Below are 22,847 nucleotides of genomic sequence, written 5' to 3'. Positions count from 1 at the left end.
CCAACCCCGCAGTTCCGAGAAGGCCCGGCTCTGATGCCTGCAGCTGTAAAGAAGGGGAGCTGTGTTGCTCGTGGACAGTAGCTTTCTGTTTCAGGCCCAGTCCTCTGGAGCCTCAGTATGTGACCGAGGGTAGCAGACCATGCCACCCCCAAATATGCCACTCTGGCACATTTTTTTGAGCTATGGGCACTTGAAGAAAAACAAATGCAGGGAGCGGCTCTCTCTGAACTCCCCTTATCTCCCTAAAGACAGATCCTCCGAAAGGAAGTCAGTTGTCATAAATCTCCTCCCTGGAAGTTTCTGCAACTGGGGAAGACTGACTCATCACAGGAGAGACTGGAAGTAGACACTACACCCAGACAGACTTTGTCACAAACTATCATACCGCTCATCTGTTTTTCTAAGGGCCCCTTCATCTTTCCTAAAAATCTCCCCTAAGAGGCCTACGTCTCCCCCTCCCCTTCCCCTATTAAGATGATGTTTAATCCTGAATTCTAAGCCACGTGGGGGAGTTAGTCATTTTTCCCTCAGTGTCTCCCATGTATCCATGAGGCATACACGTTCATCAACTGCTGTTTTTCTCTTGCTAATCTGTCTTTTATTACAGAGGCCTCAGCTAAGAATAAAGAAGAGTAGAGGTAAAATTCCCTCCCCTGCATGACAAAATTTAGTAATTTAGTGAGAGGGGTTACAGAATGTTGGGACACTCGGCAGAAATACCGAAGATGTGACCAGGTGCTCATTGAGGCCCTGGAGGAAGCTGGATATCAGCCCATTAGAACCCTTTCCTTAGGGGCACAAGCCTGGGAAGCAGCAATCCCGAAGTACACAGCGCCGGGACAGGGCAGAGGCCCCCCAGCGGCCACCCAGTCCTTTAACTGTGTGCCTTCTTGGTGAGCGAGACACACACTCCCGCCCCACTGAGGCACCTGAGCCAAGTTGCCTGGAATGTGCTCTGCCCCAGCGCTCAAACATTACAGTCACTTACAATACAGCCCCGGCTCATGCTCGTCCTTCTGTCGGGAAATGCTTCTGCTCATTAGACTCTATGAAAAGTACCAGTCCTCCAAAGTGCGGCTCAAAAGGTGCCTTTTTAGTCATTTATCCAAAAATATTTGCTGAATGCCTACTTATTTGAACCAAACCTTCTTCGGGAGATACCAAGAGGAAGAAGGAGTGCAGAGTCTAGTGCAAGCAGCAGGCAAATAAACAAATACTGAAATTCAGCGCGCTGGGGGCTATTAGAGAAGCGCGGACAGAGTATAGTGGGGCCCTTAAAGCACCCACCCTGCAGGGAAGACAACTGACCACAAATGACCGGAGTGATTTGAGAAATGTGTTATGAAGAATATAAAATCAGTTAACATGAAAGAAAATGGCTGGTGAGTCGGATGATAGGGAAGAGATGTCTGAGGTGACACTGAGCCCAGAGTGGGCTGATGAGAAGAGCCCGGCCATGGGGAGTCGGAAGGAGTAGCAAATGCAAAGACCTGAAAGGTAGGAGCGATGCTGATGGCGATGAGCATAGGTTTTAGGAACAGAAAGAATGTCATGTGTCTGGAATATAATGAGAGGGGAATGGTGGGAGGTGAGCCAAGTTGAGATTATAGCATAAATACATTTTTATGTATTTTTTTAATTCAATGTTATAACGTAAGAATATGCTTGGTTGTGAAAAATGATTCGTAGACATTTTTAATGGCTGTATTAAAAAATCCTCATATAAAAAAAAGAAAGTTTCATTCTGCTTGGAAAAAAAAAAATCCTATGAGGTACACTCCTGTTATGGAGACAGTCCCTGCTCAGTCTTCAGGAGAAGTCAGTGGGGAGAAGGGCAGGAAGCCATGGGGGTTAGGCTAGCCCCCTCCCGCAGGTGTCCTCATTGCCACTTCTGGGCCCCTGTGGTCAAGGCTCAGAGTGGCAAAAACCCCACTGACCAAACCCCAGGGACTACTGATATATCCTGTTTCTATTCTAGAGTGTCTAAGCCCCAGAAACTTCTCCCTCTGGCCTTCCTGCACCCTTCTTTGTATTGCCCATCCATTCTACTCTGACTGATGGTTTGAGAAGAATTCTCAGGTGTTCCTGGTACAGACCACCTCCTTTTGCAAGGAACAAGCAGTGCTGACAAGGCCGTCTTCCAGAAGGTAGCTCTCCTTTCTCCTCTCCTAGCCTGGCCTTTGGCTTCTGGCTTCTCTGGAAAGCCGCAGGACTCCACCAGCTTCTCTCTGCCAACATGCCAACAATTTTAGTCTTTCGGGCTTGAGGTGCAGGGTCTGCGAAATTCCTGTCCATACTCATGTATCCACTTGTTGGCCACTGGGAGAGAATGGGGAATAAAAGACCAGGCTCAACAGAGCAGACAGCAACAATGCTCGCTCACAGGGTCATGCAAGGGCCGCTTACATTCTGCACCTTGGGCAATTCCCTTGCCTCCCCCTAGTTCCAGCCCTGCGACAGACTACAGATGTTGCTGCTAGCAAAGATAAAGAGAAAAAGTCTCTGACAGGGTCCTGTCTACTACAGACTCATTTGCAAACCCTGAAAGCTCCTGAAAGTCCACCCTCCCCCTGGTGCAATGAAAAAAAAGGGGTGGTTTCTCTAGGCAATGGCCATCTCAGCATGAGAGTCTGGTCGACTTCTTTTTCTGTCTTCAGAACTAAGTGCTTTTGGACACATATATGACATAAATACATCTGCTTATTTACTTATCTCTTCCTTGTGACCATCTCCTCACGGGGAGGCACTAAATGGGACACACAGTGGCTTGATGGTTCTCTCCTTGGGTTAGAGGGCTGGAACTTAGGACCATTTTCCTCCTCAGCTGTGCTCAGGAATCAAGGCCTCTCTGGTCAGGTCAGTAAACTTTCACCGACACCTGCTCTGTGAGAGGATCTCTGCCCTTTAAGGCTTCCCAATCTGTTGGGGGCAACTAACCCACAAGCTGATCATCTCAGTATCATGTGGCACTATAAGGAAGCTTTTGGAATGACAGGGCTGTGCTATTTTCCATCCACCCCCTATCTGACTTTACTCTGAACCCCTCACCCAATTCTCATGCCCAGAGAGGCAGGCCTTACCCCACTTATCTCCCACCAGGACAGGACAGCCCGCATGAAGTGTGTCACCATCCCCTTCACCACTCCTATGCAGATTCCACCAAAACAGTGCCGCATTCTGAAAACAAAAGGGCCCACCCCAGAGACGGTCAGCCCAGAATTTCAGTCCTTTGGAAGTACATAGGCTATGGCTAAGGACAAATGCATGCATATCATTAAATGAGAAAACTGTCCATGCAGATTGGGGGCAAGGCATGTATAACATGGCACAAAATGGCGTAAGTTGCCATTCACCCATTCCTTCATGAATACATGATTTATTGAGGGCCTACTCTGCTCCAGGCCCTGAGGATTCAGAGACAAATCATATCCAATTCTGCTCTCAGGAGCCCACAGTCTTATAGGAGAGACAGATATAAAAACAGAGGAGGACAAGACAGTGTGGCAAGTGCTAGGAGAAAGGTGAACACATGATGTCATTGGATCCCAGGGGAGAGGCCCTCAGCAAAAACCACAAAGCAGAACAAAATATTCCTTATACAATTAAGACCTTAATCAGATGCTTACCCTTCCTCAGGCACTTACCAATAATACCCCCAGGAAGCAGGCTTTATCATACTCCCCACTTTATAAGCAAGGAAGTTGACAATTAGGGGCTTTAAGTAATGCAACTAAGAAGGAACAAAGTCGAGACTCAAACCCAGGCGTCTTGACAAATCCTGTATGTCCATTTTCCCCCAATGCACGGCCTTTTCCCCTACAATTCCTATAGACCTAGTTTAACCTTGGCCATTAGAAGCTGTCAAAGCCCAAGGTAATGAGAGCTTTCCAGAATGCACCGATAGCTTCTACATTCCCAAGTCTAGAAGAGACACCAATCCCCTGCCTTTACTTAGGCAATGCTTACTGGTGCTGTGCTAAGTGTTTTATAGGCACGGTATCATTTCTGTATCTTCATTTCATTCCCCAATTAGGTAAGGGCTTTGAGGGAGCTTGATGGGTCTGCAACTGGGGGGAAATGAAAACCTCTTATCACGTGGCCCTCTGTGCCTCACGTGATCTCATAGCTCTTACTGCAATATGCTGTTACTGCCTGTTAACGTCTCTGTGAGCTCCTGGAGGATAAGGGCTATGAGTTTTCCTCTGTACCCTCAGTGCTTTCGGCCCTCAGTGTTTCCTGAATGAATGCCTGAGGGACCCGTTGCTCTAGAGGATCCAAGGGTCACCAAAACCTTTGAGTTCTATCGTAATAGAGAAGGCAGACATGTAATCATCCACTTGTAATATAAGTAGCCATAAAACTTAAAAATAGACGCACAAGTCACATGTGGTCATCTAAATTGAGGAATTATCTTTGATTCTGAGAATCAGGGGAAAATGCCTTTTATCCCTCCTCCCAGGAATAAGCTTGCACGCACAGACAGCACGGAAGCTCAGGTGTTAGTTCTGCACTCTCATTACCACCATGTGCTGGGACCAGACCCCCACTCACCTTGACCACAGGCACACTGAAGTTGGCATAGATGAAGGCAGTGGCTCCTCCAGCTTCCACGGAGCTCAGCTACAATGCCAAAGAGCCAGCGTTGAAATAGTCCCTGACCACCCAACCCTGCCCCACTTGACATCTGATGTCATTTCTGCATAGAATCCTTCCTGTGTCCCCCTATTTCAGCTCTGGGAGAAATACTTATTCAAAGATAATCACCCAACTTAAGAATTAAGGGAGCCTACTCCCTGGCATCATTGTTTACCTGCAGGGCCACAAGAGGACAGCCTTTAGGAACACCCCCTTTCTTTATCCTTCCAGCTAACATCCTTATTGAGGGCTACAGTAAGTTGATTTGAAGTTGGAGACCCTCAGGAAGAAATCTGGTTTATATCACAACCAAAGACATACACACACCCCTGAAATAAAAGTTTCATTAAATATTCTTACTACATGAGATATCCTTTGTTATTGTCCATATTATTTTATTCTATTCTAGTTCAGATTTCTTAAATGCTGACCACATCCACTAAATTAATTTCCCAGCCCACTAACGGATCATGACTGTGGCTTACAGAGCACTGTTTATACTACAGTCAGTTTTCAAAGTTGGGCATTGTAGGAACCACTGATGGCAGCTTTGGCATGTTTCCCAGACCACTCATCCCATTCTAGGTAACCTCAGCTAAGGAGTTTCACCATTGAGATATTCTAGAATTGTAGATGTCTTCTCTTAATATGAACTTTTTTCTTCTGATTGTCAAAGAAATATATAAAAAATTTAAAAATACACGAAAATACAAATATTGCTCATCACATTGAGAAAAAGGCACTGTTGTAATTTACATACTAACTGGGCATTTATTCAGCACTGACTATATGCTAGACATTATACTGAGTCCTTATAGGTATATTATCTCACTTATTCCTCACAACAATCCTATAAGTTAGAATTATTATTGTTATAATTCATATTTAACAGATGAGGAAACTGAGTCTCAGAGCGATTAAGTACTTAAGAAAAGGTCACATCACTCTTCTGTGACTGAGCCCGATTTGAACTGAGCCAATGCTAACTACAGAGTCCTTGCTCACAGTCTTCATGCCATACCCTTGAACATTCGGGTTATTTCCAAATGTTTGCTATTACAAGCAACTCTTAGTAAAATCATTTTTTTTCATGTTACACTGTTCTCATGAGAGAGTCTGGACCACTAGTATCACTGAGTCAAGAGTGTGTGCATACATTGGATACCTTTGATACGTAATGCGAAATGACTTTCTCACCAGCGGTGCAACAGGACAGAGCCAGTCCGACCTCACCCTGTCTACCGGAACGTGGGTGGATCCACATTCGCCTGTTAGGCGTTAGGATGTTGGCACTTGTTAGAGGAAACTGAACTGACACGGTTCAGAACCTGGAGGTGGCAGTGGTGATGTTTAGCATTTCCTGGCTCCCCCCGTAGCCCCTCGGGAAGGTCGATGAGAGCACCAGTTTGCTCCTTGTGTTCAAGTAATGGGATGATTCCGTTGTAACCCCTGTTGTCAGCAACTAGGGATGTAAGCAAGATACACAGGGGCAGCCTGCACTCACCTGCGTTCCTTTCCGTGCGGTTTTGCAGTATGGCGGGAAGGAATGACTTATCGAACAAATTGAAAAGAGAATCTGACCTGTGTGCTAAGAAGCTCCTGAGCAGGATTGTGAGATCGGTGTGGTGAAGTAAACCTTCCACTGTTTTGTACTGGGACTGATCTTATCTCCAGTTTGAATAAAAAATTACTAACTTGATTTCAGCTCAGTCCTCTGCACATCTTATAGATTATTTTCTCCCTACAATATTACTCTTAGAGTCTCCATAAACCTGAATGTCTGTCGTTAGAAATGTTTGTAACAGTCTTTACCTCAACCTGAAGATGAAAGAATTGGGATAACCTAGCACGTCCTAGGTCCCATGGTGTCGATGCCCCTTTAAGGGGTCCTATACCTGCTTCTGGGATGCACTGATAGAAACCTATTGGCTAAAACTTTACAGAGTGACGTCCCCTTACATTATGTCGTCAGATCCTCACGATAACCCAACGAGGAGGTGCAGGACAAGAAAACAAGCTCAAAGAATTGATGTGATTTGCGCTGAGGCCACATATTAAGTGGCAGAACTGGAATTAGGCCAACTAACTCTAAGTGCATTCCATTCCACTATCACAAATGCTTATGCTCAAATGTACATGCACACGTGTGTATACTCACCCCCCTCCACACACACACACACACACACACACACACTTGCATTTTGCCATTTAAAATTGCAGGGCTCTTGCATCCAATCTACCCCTACCATAGTAACTGAGCCTCGGTAACCAGGGAACCAGAGGTAGGAGATATTAGGGAGGTAAAGAACAGAGAGATCCTGGCCCCTAGATGTCCTATCCTTTGCTTGACACCAATATTCTTCACTGCCTGTGACTTCCCACGTCCTCTTGAGTCATCAACCAGAGATGCAACCAGCTGCTGATACAAGACATGCTCCTGCCTGGAGAGCTGACGTCCCTCTATGCCTGATCAGAACACTCAGAATGACCACTAGAGGCCAGACACCACCGGAAGCGGCAGCCTCTGGGTCTGCAGGAAGTATAAAACCGAGTCACAGGAAGAACTACAATGAATCCCCAGCATTACAGACCATGAAGTGTGGCCTCTGGTTGTCCTTTCTTGGCTGCACTGTGGAGACAACACAGCACTGAGAAAAGAGGGAATGCTAGGGTGGGGGTGTGCTATTCTAATGAGTCCGAAAGCAGGACTTCATCTTCGGGTGTCATGTAGAGCCCTTCTATTAGCATGTTTACCCCTTCCGTTAACAGTCGTACACCTCTTATAATTTACGTGACGGACGACTGAAATTATGACTGGCCCACAGAGAAGGAAGTAAACCTACATGATCTGCAGGGAAGGCTCAATTCCTGGAATCAGGTCAGAAATTAGGAGAGGAGGCCAATATATTTGTTAAGGCAGTATAATGCAGATTTTATGGGGGGACAGGAAAGAGAATTTTCACTACATGTAAGACAGCGACACTTACTGAATTTCTCAGTAGACATCTCTGTTCTTCCCTCCTGTAATCTTAGCTGTCTCCTTTCTCTTCCCTCTTTCCCCTCATGGCTCCACAACCTCATCCATGGGTCCATGCTTTCCAACACCAACTAGTCCATAGGACCTCAGAGAGAGACTCTCACATCCCCTTCCTGTTGCTCAGGTCCTAGGATCTCCTGGCTTCAGTGTTTAACCGTATTCCCATCCTAATCACTGCCGATGACAAGGTCATATTTAAGTCTATGCACTGTAAGCTCTCTGATGGCAGGAACTCTTCTATTTCTTTATCTCCTATAGTGCCTAATAAAAATGCTGTCTGAAAATCACAAGAGTCCCAGAGATTTTTGTGCTGTATTAGATAAAACCAGTGTCTTATATTGCTTTGAAAACCATAAAAGAGCAGCAGTATAATCATTATATAAGAAGCCCTGGTCCAACCAAAGCAAGACTCACATAGATCATAAATGTTGCAACTCGGTTCCCAGACTTCATCCTGTACAGTGGGCTGGTTGGTGACTGAGACAAAAATAGAACATATCATTACTTTATGCACATGGCACCAAAGGGACAGTCAGGATTCCAACATACGACAGGGAGAAAAATGGGGGTGTCACATATGGGATCTAGCCTTGAGCCACAGCTAGTTGAGTACCCACCCTTGCTGGCAGGTACTCACTTACTTTTTTTCTTTTACTATTAGATACTCGTTCAAGTGAATTGTATATGGGTTTAAACTGTGCAGGTCCACTTGTATGCGGGTTTTTTTCCAACAAGTACTGTACATGTATCCTCCTTACGATTTTTTTTTTAAAGATTTTATTTATTTATGTGACAGAGAGACAGCCAGCGAGAGAGGGAACACAGCAGGGGCAGTGGGAGAGGAAGAAGCAGGCTCCCAGCGGAGGAGCCCGATGTGGGACTCGATCCCATAACGCCGGGATCACGCCCTGAGCCGAAGGCAGACGCTTAATGACTACGCCACCCAGGCGCCCCCCTCCTTACGATTTTCTTAATAACATTTTCTTTTATCTAGCTTACTTTATTGTAAGATTACAGTATATAAAACATATGACATAAAAAATGTGTTAATCAACTGTTTATGTTACTGGTAAGGCTTCTAGTCGACAGTAGGCTATGAGTAGTTAAGTTCTGGAGAGTCCCAATTTCATACAAATTCTTGGCTGTGCAAGGGGTTGGCCTGCGTTGTTCAAGGTCAACTGTGCTAATCAAACAGAATTGCTCGTCAGTAGTGAAAGTACTATATGAGGTTAACTTCGGGTTCAGTGAAATAAAGGAATTAGCAGATACAGTATTACAGAGAATTACTCTCTGGGACACCAGTCATAAGCCGGAGTTCCCAATTATTGGCTAAAGAGATACACTCTTTTATCATAGAACCGTTTAACTGAGATACAATTTACATATCATAAAATTCACCCACTTAAGAGCATTTTTCAGGGAGCTTTAGTAAATTTTCATAGTTGTGCAGCACTCCCACTACCCAGTTTTAGAACACTTGCCTCAGCTTAAAAAGTTCCCTCGTGTCAGTTTGTAGTCAATTCCCGTTCCACCCTCAACCCCGGGTAACCACTGATGTGCTGTCTCTACAGTCTTGCCTTTTCTAGAAATTTCATATACACAGAATCATAAAATATGTCGTCTTTTTTTGCTTGGCTTCTTTCACTTAGCATAGAGTTTTTACGGTTCATCTGTACTGTTGCATGTATCCACAGTTCTTAATTCCTTTTTCTTGCTGAGTAGTATTCCATTCTGTAGGTACAGAAAACTGTGTTTATCCATTCACCCGTTGATGAGCACTTGGCTTGTTATGATTCTGAGCTACTACCAATAAATATAAACGTTCTCGTACAAGTGTCTGTATGGACATATATGTCCTTCTCTCTTGGGTAAAATACTTAGGAGTGGAATGGCTGCATCGTATGTAGGTGCGTGTTTAACCTTTAAAGAAACTGCCAAACTGGGGCGCCTGGGAGGCTCAGTCGCCTAAGCGTCTGTTTCAGCTCAGGTCATGATCCTGGGTCCTAGGATCGAGCCCTGTTTTGTCGGGCTCCCTGCTCAGCAGGGAGTCCGCTTCTCCCTCTCCTTCTGCCCCTCCATCCCGCTCATCTCTATCTCTCAAATAAATAAAATCTCCTTTAAAAACCTGCCAAACTGTTTTCCAAAGTGGCTGTACCATTTCACATTCCCATCAGCAATGTATGAAAGTTCGAGTTCCTCCACATCTCCATCAACACTTGATGTGATCCGTTTTTTTTTTTTTTTTTATTTTAGCCACTGTAATAGAATTATGGTGCTATCTCATTGTGGTTTTAATTTCTATTTCCCTAATGACATTGAGCCTATATTCATGTGCTTATTAGCCATTCATTTATCTTATTTCATTATTCAAAATATTAATTCGAATAAGCCCATTGTTAAAAATTGAGTTATGGGGTGCCTGGCTGGCTGAGTCGACAAAGTATGCAACCCTTGATCTCAGGTTTGTGAGTTCAAGCCCCACGTTGGTTGTAGAGCCTACTTAGATAGATAGATAGATTGATTGATAGACAGATAGATAGATAGATAGATAGATGACAGGTAGATAGATAGATAGATGACAGATAAAGGAAAAAATTGAGCTGTCTTTTTTTTTTAAGATTTTATTTATTTAGGGGCGCCTGGGTGGCGCAGTCGTTAAGCGTCTGCCTTCGGCTCAGGGCGTGATCCCGGCGTTATAAGATCGAGCCCCACATCAGGCTCCTCCGCTATGAGTCTGCTTCTTCCTCTCCCACTCCCCCTGCTTGTGTTCCCTCTCTCGCTGGCTGTCTCTATCTCTGTCAAATAAATAAATAAAATCTTAAAAAAAAAAGATTTTATTTATTTAATAGGGTAGGGGCAGAGGGAGAGGGAGAAGCAGACTCCCTGCTGAGCACAGAGACCGACAAAGAAGGGCTCGATCTCAGAACCCTGAGATCATGACATGAGCCAAAGGCAGACACTTAACTGACTGAGCCATCCAGGCGCCCCTGAATTCTCTTATTACTGAATTGTAAGTTCTTTATATATTTTGGATACAAGTCCTTTGTCAGATATAGGATTTGTGAATGTTTTCTCCTAGTTACTGGCTTGTCTTTTCATTTCCTAATGATGTTTTTGAAAAGCAAATGATTTTAATTCTGATGAGGTCCAATTTATCACTTTTATTTTTCTTTTATGGATCGTGCGTTGTTAATTTTTGTATATGGTATGAGGTAAGGGTCTAAAGTTGTTGTTATTTTGCAAGTAGATATCCAATTATCCCAGCCCTATTTGTTGAAAAGGGTATCTTTTTTTCATTGATTTTCCTTGGCACCTTTGTCAAAAATCAGTTGATCATAAATGTGTGAGCTTATTTCTGGATTTTGTTCTGTTCCAATGACCTAGGTGTCTATCCTTATATCAGTACCACATGGCCCTGATTACTGTAGCTCTATATTACATGCTGAAATCAATTAGTGTGTGTCCTCCAACTTTGTTCTTTTGCAAAATTTTGGCTATCCTGGGTCCTTTGTATTTCCATATACATTTTAGGATCAGCTTATTAATGTCTATAAAAGTAAGCCTCCTATAATTTTGATAAAGTTTGGACTGAATCTACAGATCAATTTTGGGGAGATCTTTAAATCCTCAAAAATTATTTACTGAGTACACATCAGCAAAGATGGGCAGTTGAGATCATGAGGAAAGGAGAGTGACTGGAAGAAGGACAATCCTCACTGGGAAGTCCCTGGGTGAAGTGAGACAGAAGACTCCATGACGGGCCACATTCTTCTTCCCACTAGCAAATTTTGGAAAGGGGGGGGATGGTGGCCCAAAAGGAAATGAGTCGGCAGCAATCAGCTTGAAACCAAGGTTTTCAGACCTTCCTGGAACAAGAGCCTTTGTTCGAAGACTTCACTTGGTATTCCCTGAGAGCATTATAAGGGCTCGCCTTAGAGAAATAAGTAATACCCCGCTTCCCTACCGCAGAAGATTGATCACTGACCCCATAGTTACCGTAGCATGGTCAAAGTGAGGTTCATAGTGGCCGCCAATTCCATAATTCACCACCTGGAGATACTCTGCGTAGGGAGGCTGGACATCAAGACCGGTGAGGGCACCAATGCGATGGTCAAGGGTCACCAGCAGGGGATCGACGGTATCCTTCAGCCAGGCACTAAAACACACCACAGATTGTAGCATCAATGATCTGATGCCAGAAATGACTATGTCTGTGAATGAATGAGCTACATCGACCGCCGGAAGGAAGGATGGAAGGAAGGAAGGAAGAAAGGCAGGCAGGCAGGCTGAAGAAACAGCATAAGCACAGACATGGAGGTATGACAATACACAGTCCGTACAAGTGTGGGAGCATTTGGTCTGTGAAAGAAGTAATGGGAGACAAGGCTGGAAAAGTAGGTTCGGGACATGTTGTAAAAAGCTGAGGATGCCATGGTCTTTGTGGGTGGTAGACAGTCAGTGAAGGATCATGGGCAGGAAAGTGATTTGGTGACTGGAAGTTCACTGGTGACCTTTGAAGGACCAGTTCCAGGGAAGTTGTGAGGACAGAACCAAAATTCAAAGGCATACAGAGTGATGGTAGGAAAAAGAGGGGGCGGTGAGGCTCTCAGGTTCTTCATCTGAAAAGTAAGAAGAATACCACCTACTCCCTTAAAAACAATGACTCTAAGTAGGTCAGATTTTCTCTCTGACACCACAATGTCAGAAAGGTTAGAAAAGCAATAAAGTGAGGCGTATGGACCTTCCCAAGTTTAGAGAGTAACTCCTCGTATGAAAGGTCTCTAAATATACTGGACGAAAGAAGTTAAACCAAATGATTCTGAATCAAAGCTTTCATTATTCACCTCACTTCCCAGACAACAAAACTATCCACTCATCCTGAGGTCTGGCCTCTCCCCAAAGAGGCTGTTGCCACTGTCTCCCACGGCTCCGATGGGGACTCATCCTCTTACTGATCATAAGTCCGGTCTTTACAGTACAAATCAAGGTCTGCAGGGGGCTGGGAGCAGGAGTTGAGGGGAGAGCATAAAGCTGGGCTCTCACAGCTGAATCTGCCTCTCTAGAAGCCATCAGGTCCAGAGATTCCGTCCACCCTTCTCGCCTGAATTGGCAAGTCATGCTCTGAATATGAGTCAGGAGGTGGGAGCGGAACCTTATAAAGTCAAATTCCAAATGGGAACAGAACTGAATTCTCTGGAAAAGCAATCCTGCTGAGGAGAACATCTACACAGCTAATTTCTGGTTCCTGGCACGGAAGCTTTGTCAAGTCTTTCCCTAAGGGCCTCCTAGTTAAGTCCTCAGACCCTAGAACAACCTGTGAAAGGGCCTTGGGCGAGGGAAGTGGAAATTTCTCCCTCTCACCGAGAATGTACAGATATAAACATGACCATGGGTTCTCTAGCATCTCTGGATGGCTGTTCTCAGCCTTCAGTCAGCTGTGCCACAGGCCCAAGGGCAGGCAGCAAGTATGACCAGAGTCACTGCCAAGGAAGGACCCCTCTTACCTTTTGCTGATGCGATACTCCACTGGCAACTGCTTCTCCCCTGACGCCACCACAGATCTCTGTAGCTGATGTGCAGGACGTAAGAGAAAGTACAAGTCGTGATGTGAAGGGAAGGACTCCCTCATTTCTATAGACATGCCCCTCTCTTGAATGTCAACCTAACAATCGCCAGTTCCTCCCCAACTTCAAATATTTTGCACACGCTAATTTAGTGATAGCTATTGATCTCAAAAACAGAAGATAATAAGTGACCAAAAAATCTGAGTCAAAAATAACCTTTAGGGTCATATCTTGTAGACAGTAAGCACTCAATAAAAGCTTGCTGAGCCGAAATAAAGTGATATCTGAACCCCTTGTGCATCTGAGACTGTGAGTTCTGTCAGAACAAGGCTGTTTCTCACTCATCTTTGTTCCTGGTGGCACGGCCCGGCCTCCGGTAAGCACTTAGCGTTTGTCGTATTAAACGAACCCCTCCAGCAAGGAAACTCCACCCTCAGAGGTAGCCCGCTCCCCTGAACAATTCCGACAAAGCCCTTCCTTACAAACAATCAAGATCTGTTTTGCTGCAACCGCCTTGATTATGTGGGGAAGAGAATTCCAAACAGGTTCAATGTCTCTAATTTAACTCAATGTTTCTATTTTGTTCTGAATGTCTAGATGTAAATTTTAAATTCTTTTTAAGTAGAGGGGCTTCTAACTGCAAAAGCACCGTACCGGGGACAGAAAGAGAAAGATTTACATAAGGATGTGTGTACTTCTGCCTCTGTCATCACCATGTCAGCTCCATGAGGGCAAGTCTTTTGTCAGTGCCGTGTCCCTAGAGTCCAGAGAAGGCCTGGCAGGGAGTAGGTGCTCGATATTAGTGAAAGGAACAAATGAATGAATGAATGAACCAGAGTCCTGTGCTTAATGACCCAGCCCCAGCGCTTCACACGCAGTCAGAGCAGAGCGCGGGGCAATGAACTGCACAAGACACACACACTTTCCCTTCTGGAGGCTTCTATAAGATTACTATTCCTGCTGCTAAACCAGGTAGACAACTTTGGAAAAGTCTGTTTCCCTGTACCCATTTCCCCAGCTATAAAATGCAGCATGTGAACAATACCTTCTTGGGAGTTCCCTTCAGCCTATCCTTCTGCGGTATCAGGATGCGGGGAATCGGTAGGGGACTGATAATGCCTCTGTCTAGTCTTCACCCAGCGTCCTCCCCTGAGCCCCTCATAGGGGACAGAGGAGAGATTCCTCAAGGATTCGCTGCCTTATGTTCTTCTAGGGTAACATCAGTGGTTTAAAGAAAAATCCTAGGGCATCTCCATTCCATCCTGGTCCCCATTAAGGAGTCACCTTACACTTAGTTCCTTTGACAATTATTTATTGTACACCAGCAAGGCGTTCACTTCTGGGGACAAATACTTATTGGTTGTTCTCTGAGCTGAGCACTGCGCGAGGCATTGGGAATACAACATACGGAGCGACAAAAGTCGTGCAATGGGGCCGGAACGGACAAGTACAGGGCACTAAGAAAATACTAAGAAGGAACATCTAGTCCCTTATGAGGGACGGGAAAGCTTCCCAGGATACCCAAAAGACAGGCGAAAAGAGGCCAAGGGGAGAGTGACTTATGCAGAGAGAAAAGTGTGAGCAGAGGTTGGGGGAGCGTGGCCCGCTCGTGGAGGTGCAAGTCGTATAGTGTGGCTGGGGCGTCGAGCGCAAGGGGCATGTGCCGTGGGCGGGTCTGCAGCAGCAGGCCACGGAGCTTTATGACGTTCAAGTGGCCCATTCAAGAGTTTAAAGTAAAGCCTTGACGTGGTCAGATGCAACCCTTTGAAGAGTACTCTGGCTGCAATGGGCATTTCAAGGACGGCCTGTGATCCCTCCTAGATTACAGTCTAGTTGGGGAGACGGGATGCTAACCCCTGAAACAGCTAGTGATACCAGACAACACAAAAATGGCAGAATAAATGAAAAAATTTAAATACCACACAACTGGTGACAAAAGCTTTGAGTTCAAAAAAGAAAGAGGTTAATTGTACGAGGCTCCAAAACGTGCTCTGAAAAAAATGTTCCTACGGAAAGAACCCACGCAAGTGGAGATGGCAGGGCTAGTGGGCAAAGGGAGGCGTGAGGCTTCCACTGAGTCTTCAAGAATGGCTGGGATGTGGATAGAGGGAGAAGGCACAAGAGAGCAGTGTTTGGGATGGGAAGCAGATGAACTAAATTCAAGCCTCAGGAGAGGCTTCGGTGGCTTGGGTTGAATTTAGTTTCCATGCGGCAGCCCCACCCTGTAAACCGAGGCTTATTCCTGGCAAAGCCGAAGACCAGACAGGGATCAGAGTCTCTACATCAGCTTCAGCGAAGGGGGAGAGTGGCAAAGTCTTTGCGCGCCAAACAGATGGCCTGGCCCTGCCGGACTGCCGGGTGGGCTGCCTGTCCTGCTACCATGACAACAGAGTTGTTCTAAGGAAGAAGTAGCAGCTGGCCAAATACTACCACCGGCTCACTGAGATGCCAAAGCTATTGACGATACTTGGTTCCAATTGACCAATGGAGCTTAATGCTCAAGATTCCAGACTTCACTGGAGGGGCTCCTGGATGAGATGACTATTGCTACTCTTATCCCTCCAATCCATGTCTGCTGTCAGAATCTTCCCTAAAATCAACAGGCCTGATCATGCCAGTCTCCTGTCCAAGAGCTCTCCCCCTGCGTCTGGGATCAAATCCAAGCTCCCCAGCATGGTATTTATGGCACTTCCCGACGGTGTCTCGCCGTCCAGCCTCATCTCCGATCACCTCCCACCCCATCCCTTGCACGCTTGCGCCGGCGAGCTCCGCCCCATCTCTGAACACACCGCACGTGGGTCCTTTGCATGTACTGTTTCGTCTTCCTGCGATCCCTCTGCCACCTGTTACTCGGATGAATTTCACATCCACCGGGCAGCCTTCTCTGTGTTTCCCTCCCCTGCCATCTGCTCTTCACCCATCTGCCTTTCCCTCACGGGAAGGCTCACTTTCTTTCTTTTTTTTTTTTTTTTTAAGATTTTATTTATTTATTCGACAGAGATAGAGACAGCCAGCGAGAGAGGGAACACAAGCAGGGGGAGTGGGAGAGGAAGAAGCAGGCTCATAGCAGAAGAGCCTGATGTGGGGCTCGATCCCATAACACCGGGATCACGCCCTGAGCCGAAGGCAGACGCTTAACCGCTGTGCCACCCAGGCACCCCAGACTTTCTGATGCCTCCCTAGCACGGCTCCCGGCACACACCTCTGCTCTGGCCCATCACAGTGTGGTGTAAACATCCGTTTTCCCCATGACGCTGTGAGCTCCTACAGGGAAAGAGCCAACGCTAAATCTCTGCGAGTGTCCCGCACCCGGTACCGTGTCTGGCGCACAGCAGGCTCGGTTCTGTTGACAAGTGACCAAACGACCGCCTGGATGAAGAGGGCACCATCAAGGGCACGATGACATAAGGAATTCTGAGACAGCCATTGAAAGAGGCAGCATGCTTACAACGATGAGGCAGGCTGCGTTACTTTTCTAAATATTTGCCGCCCTTCCTGGGGGAGGATTAAATGTCCTCTCCCCCGTGGCATCAAGGCTGGCACCGCAGCTGGAAGCGCCTTCCCTGTAGGAGCATTAGACACAGCCTCCGGCCGCTGCAGCGGTGGCCCCACGCTCTGCCTTAGCCAGTGAAACAGGCACAGGAGCAGAAGCTCCGGGAGCCAGCTAGTGCGTTGCCGTCTCTGTCTTTTTTGTCTCCTGTGAGACTGGAAACGTCCCAAACGGAGGCAGCTCTGTCAGGCTGGGTCTCCAAGTGAAGACAGTTCTGCCCCCCAACTGCAGCCAGCCCAAGACAGACATGTAGGTAAGAAACAAACCTTTGTTGTTGTGTCTGAGACTTGGGGGCTGTTACTGACTAATTTAGCCTCAGTCAGCCGATATGAGAAGGCAGAACAACAGAGCAGCCATCGACGTCCTGCTACAGTCCAGGTCTGGCTCCAGCAACACTCTTGACCTTCATCAGGTCCCTCTCCCTCTCTGGGCCTCAGTTTCCTCTTTAACAAAATAATCTAGTTAAACTAAATAATCTTTCCACTCTGTAATTCTGTAAATCTGCACCAGGATATCACTCCTTGTCCAGCATTTCACCCTTTAAAAAAAAAAATGTCTACCCATCATGTGGAATGATTGATATTGGCGAGGAGGGGTGCTTTTGATTTTTCTAGGTTAAATTTACATATAATGGTGTGTACAGATCTCAAGTGTACCCCTTGCTGAATTTTCACCGATGCACACAGCTGCGTACTCCATGTCCCTAACAGGATACTGAGCGCACGTTCTCAACACCCCAGAAAAGCCCTTGTCCCCTTCCCCAGCCAATCCCCTCCCCCCAAAAGCAACAACTGTGAGTTTTTTCACCATTGATTCATTTTATGGAATGGCTGGCATTCTGAATTCCCAGACTGATAAAGCGTGTAGTTGTCCAGGCTGCCCGTTCTCACATTCCTGAACTCCAGGCATGTGATGACACAAAGCGAAGTTTTGGCAGGCTTTGGGGACACTCACCCACGGTTCGGCAAGCCCTCTGATTTTCTGAGCCTCCCCGTCACTGACAAAGTCATGGTAGAGAACAACGTAGGGCTCCAGGTGGATGACCTCCTTCCGGACGGGCTGGAGCAGCAAGTAGGGGCTGGAATTTGTCTCATAGGAGCAGTAGAGGCTAGGGATCTGGTAGTGAGTAGGCTGGAAGGAACGCTTAGAGTCAGCATAAGAGATGAAGGGTCTAGGAGCAGAAGCCAAAGTAGGGAACTATTGTATAAAAAAACTGGCAATCGGAAGATTGAATGTGGTCAGTCTGATGCTGTCCAAATGAGCTTTATGTTTCTAATGCATCAGCCTTCTCCCCTCACATCGTTCCAATGTTACCTTCTCTTTCTCTAGCTAAGGCTGTTCCCCCCTTCTCTTTCCCCGAGGAATCCTACCTGGGATCCCAGGGTCTGACATAACCCCTCGTAGGTGTCTCTGGTCTGCAGGTGGGGTACATTGGGCCTCTGGATGACAGCCTCAGCTACCACCCGGTTGGGGCTCTCTGCCAAAAGCTTTTCATATTTCAACACATTCCTGGCCATCCTCTTATTATCTGGGCCTGGAAGAAATCAGAGCAGGGAATAATACAGATTAACAAACAATGGTCTCAGGGAGTGCTGCCAAGGTTGCCTATAGCTTCCCGGTCACACATGACCAGCCGATGGACACCCTGAAAAGCTCCCGTGTCCATGCACAGGAGGATGTAAGGCCCTCACTCCCTTGAGGAGCAGCTGGTATTAAAATAGAGGGAGTTAGGCCCGGTAGATCTGAGGGTGCAAAAGACTTTGGGAAGGAAAGTGCCACTGAACACTGTTAGACCAAGGAATCATAAGGACGGCAGCTCCAGGATAGCGTGATGGTAAGTTTTACGTATCCGGAAGAAGCTTCACTCACTCCTTCCTTCCTTCATTTACCCATTCAATAAATCTTCAGGGAACATCTACCATGTACTGGATACTGTGCTAGAGGCGAACCTCCCAGAGTTTAGAGCCTAATGGAGAAAAGCTACATTAAATAACTGCTCACAATGAAACCCGTCAATGTCGTGAAAGAGGAGTCCAGAGAGCCAAAGCCTATGGCAGAGAGACCCAACCTATTCTTCCCTGGAGCAGTGAAAGCTAATCCATTTCCCGATCTACGAGATCCTTCAAAATTCCTAACTGGCCTACATACAGAGCGGTGCAGTGAGACAGAGGGGTTCTAGACTTTGGTGCTAGCCTGGGTTCCCACAGGGGTCTTGGGTCTTATTTGTGCCCACCTGTTGGTGCCCACTCGGCTGTAAGATGCCCACAGCTGGCAGCTACCCATGGCCTGCTAGCCCCTGTGCCTGAGTTTCAGTGCCTCTCAGAAGGATGTCCTGGATTGTTCTAATGCTCCCAAAGCATCTTTCTCTGAGGAGCTCAGTGTGCCACTAACTACGACCACCCTGGCAAAAGAGGGGACAGAAGGTACCATCCCTTTTGTAACGAGAGGCAAAATGAAGTTTGGGAGAATGGAAGTGATGAGCCCAAAACCCCAGTGAAAATACTGCAAAGCCAGAAATGCAACTGGTGATCTCAATTCGCTCTGTCCTACTCCGCCTAGAAGTGTGCATGGTTTGGGTTCTCTGGGACAGACAGAGATTTTAACAGAGCAAACAAAAAGAAATAAAGAAGGGTTGGGTTATCATTTTGCCTGCAGTAATTGCCCACATGTTTCTAGACCAAATGGCTACCTCTGTATCCTACTGTTTGCCCAATTATCAGAATGGAATGTTACTAAATGGATTCATTAAAAAGCGAGAAATACATACAACTGTGAAGTCCTATGTGAAATACTTTATAAATATTAAAATGGAATAGTGATTATTTACTTACTTTAGTATCTCAGTATCTAATTTTTTTTTAAGATTTTATTTATTTATTTGACAGAGAGAGAGAGACAGCCAGCGAGCGAGGGCACACATGCAGGGGAGTGGGAGAGGAAGAAGCAGGCTCCCAGAAGAGAATGGAGCCCGATGTGGGGCTCGATCCCAGAACGCTGGGATCATGACCTGAGCCGAAGGCAGACGTTTAATGACTGAGCCACCCAGGCGCCCCAGTATCTCAGTATCTAATTAAAGGAAAACCTGGGAAGCCAGCTTCCACCGAAACTTTAACTAAAAATATCCACGCAGAGCGCTAAGCGAGGAAGTCTCCCTCTGCTTAACTCGGGTAACGTGCTGTGTGAGGAGGGTCGAGGGTCGAGGCTGAACCCTGCACTAACTGAGCAGGGTGCTCGACGGCCAGGTGAGCTCTGGCTTCAAGGGAAGAACTGATGTGTCTGTGGACACAGCCCAAATAAGTAATAACGCAGAGTCACTCTCCTTGCACGCACAGCTCTCACTGACTTCATCTGCTCCCAATCCTGGCCTTGCTCCCCACTGGAGCAGCACTAACGTATACCTGTGTACTGGCTGGGGGGTGGGGGGGTGGGATGGAAAGGGACAGGTTGATCCCTTCTTAGCATTTTCCCACAGACCAAAACACTTCCCCCTGATGCATTGATCAACAGCTAAGTAAGATTCAATCCAAAATTAGAAATGCGGCTTGGATTATAAAAGTAGAGAAACAGAAACACATAGCTGTCTTTTCCTTGCAGGGACTAAGGGCCAGGAGCAGGAGGGATTTCCCTCCCGGAGCCGCGGCTCATCCTCTATCATTACGTACTGTAGAGAAGGAACTCTCGGGAGAGGCTGAGGGCGCACGAAACATTGCCGGCCTATAAAACAAAAAGAAAGAAAGAAGAGGAGGAGTTAACTACGCTGAGGATATCTCCTTTGACCAAATCATTAAATGGGTTAAAAACAACAACAACTATAAAATACTCTTACCACCAGCAGACAATAAGACTCATTGAAATGAGCAGCAGACTAGAAATGTAGAGGTTCTCTCGGTCCTAATTCAGGCTTTGCAGCCCTAATGCCACTCAGGTCTCCTCAGTGTCCTCTTTTACAAATGACTCATTCCCACCCTTACCAGGGAAGGTGGAAACATAAATGAAAATGAACTTTCTTCAAGTGCCCTCAAATCTTAAAGCAGGGAAAACCACATAACTGCAGGGTGTTGCTATGTCGCTGTATTTCATTATTAAACCTAACGTGGAACTATAAAAACCTTAGTAAAAATGTGATTTGTTCTCCAGGCTCAGTCCTTCCTAGAGTCTATGAAGTCAGTGGGTAGGAGGCAAAGGAAGAACGAAACCTGAAACCTTCCCACTGCTCAGTAATGACCTCTCCCTGCCACCGCCATTCGACCTTGAGTTACACGTGCTCCGACGTACACGGGGGCTTTCCAGACAAGCTGGGGAACAGAACCCAGCATAAGTGGGCTGCCGTCATGCCCTGGACGCCAAGGAATGATGACGAACTGACAGAACTGCATTTCCTTCTGGTCATTTCATTTTTGCATGTTAAAAATTCATGTTTGGGGCGCCTGGGTGGCACAGCGGTTAAGCGTCTGCCTTCGGCTCAGGGCGTGATCCCGGCATTACGGGATCGAGCCCCACATCAGGCTCCTCCGCTATGAGCCTGCTTCTTCCTCTCCCACTCCCCCTGCTTGTGTTCCCTCTCTCGCTGGCTGTCTCTATCTCTGTCGAATAAATAAATAAAATCTTTAAAAAAAAATTTCATGTTTAATGATAAAAGCAACAAGAAACACACTATGAAACATGAGAAACAGGAAACAGAAATGCTCTGCTGAAACCCAGGGGCTCCAAGCACGTTAGATGGAGCATCGTGTGAACACAGTTACGGTCGTATTTGTCACACACTTTCATACCCTGATTGTTTCACTCTACGTTGTTAGCAGGTGGATTTTTTATAACATTTCATAGTCTTCAGAGATGGCATATTTTAACTGTGGTAAAAAACACACAGGGAGGCCTGGGTGGCGCAGTCCGTTAAGTGTCCTACTCTTGGTTTTGGCTCAGGCTGTGATCTCACGGTCATGAGATCGAGCCCCACATGGGGCTCCACACTCCGCATGGAGTCTGCTTGAGATTCTCTCCATCTCTCTGCCCCTCTACTTGTGCTCTCTTCCTCTCTCTCTCTCAAATATACACGTAAATCTTTAAAAAACCCACAACATAAATTTATCATCTTAACCATCTCTAAGTGTAAATTCAGTAATGTTAACTATATCCACATTGCTGTGCAATGAATCCCCAGAATTTTTCCATCTTGCAAATCTGAAACTCTGTACCCAACAAATAACTCTCAATTGCCCCCTTCCTTCAGCCCCTGGCAACCATCATTCTACTTTCTGTCTCTATAAATTCGATTCCTCTAGATATGTCATGTAAGTGCAACCATACAGTAGTTGTCTTTTCGTGACTGGCTTATTTTATTTAGCATAATGTCCTCAAGGTTCCTCTATGTTGTAGCATGTGTCAGAATTTCCTTTTCTTTTTTTTAAGATGTTATGTACTTATTTATTTGAGAGAGAGAGAGAAAGAGAGAACACACACAGAGGGAGAGGGAGAAGGAGCAGCAGACTTCCCGCTGAGCAGGGAGCCCGACACGGGGCTCAATCCCAGAACCCCAAGCCCATGACCTGAGCCAAAGGCAGATGCTTAACTGACTGAGCCACCCAGGAGCTCCTAGAGTTTCCTTCTTTTACAGGGCTGAATACTATTCCCTCGTCCGTATGGACCACATTCTGTTTATCCATTCATCCCTCAGTGGACACTTGGGGTTGTTTCCACCTCTTGGCTGCTGGGAGCAGTGCTGCTATAAACGAGGGTATGCAGGAGGAATGGCAGTGTTAATAGCTGCATTGTATTCTGCCTAGAAGCTACATCACAGATACCTGGACATACAGATTGTTTGCACTTATTTAATACCATTAGTTATTCTGTTCCATACTTACCAGAGGGATAGTTAAGTAATGTATTGATATCTTATAATATCAGATTATTAACGCAAGGTTATAGCTTTTCAAACTCTTTTGAGATGAAGAGAACTAAAATACAACTTTACATATTTTTAAAACTCAAGGGCTCTTTGATGAGATAAAATTATATTTTATCAAGATCAAAGTTACTTTTGGGGCACCTGGGTGGCTCAGTC

The 22,847-nt window shown here is 46.1% G+C and overlaps 1 protein-coding gene across 2 annotated transcripts in view; it reads right to left on the bottom strand.

Annotated features, from left to right (window-relative positions):
• Positions 1-575: 575 nt before the first annotated feature.
• Positions 576-22,847, bottom strand: part of P4HA3 (prolyl 4-hydroxylase subunit alpha 3) — a 41,858-nt gene continuing 19,586 nt past the window's right edge. For both annotated transcript variants that reach the window (XM_026518090.4, XM_057316702.1), the window contains exons 5-13: positions 20,449-20,500; positions 18,157-18,320; positions 17,741-17,917; positions 13,177-13,241; positions 11,669-11,828; positions 8,087-8,149; positions 4,552-4,620; positions 3,081-3,177; positions 576-2,319 (exon numbers count right to left, since the gene is read on the bottom strand). In XM_026518090.4, coding sequence (XP_026373875.2) covers positions 2,249-2,319; positions 3,081-3,177; positions 4,552-4,620; positions 8,087-8,149; positions 11,669-11,828; positions 13,177-13,241; positions 17,741-17,917; positions 18,157-18,320; positions 20,449-20,500 — 918 coding nt within the window. In that variant the 3' untranslated portion in view covers positions 576-2,248. The remainder of the gene's footprint in view (positions 2,320-3,080; positions 3,178-4,551; positions 4,621-8,086; positions 8,150-11,668; positions 11,829-13,176; positions 13,242-17,740; positions 17,918-18,156; positions 18,321-20,448; positions 20,501-22,847) is intronic.

This window comes from Ursus arctos, unplaced genomic scaffold (genome assembly GCF_023065955.2).
Source record: "Ursus arctos isolate Adak ecotype North America unplaced genomic scaffold, UrsArc2.0 scaffold_22, whole genome shotgun sequence".
NCBI lineage: Eukaryota > Metazoa > Chordata > Mammalia > Carnivora > Ursidae > Ursus > Ursus arctos.
This window is presented reverse-complemented; position numbering and strand designations above follow the sequence as displayed.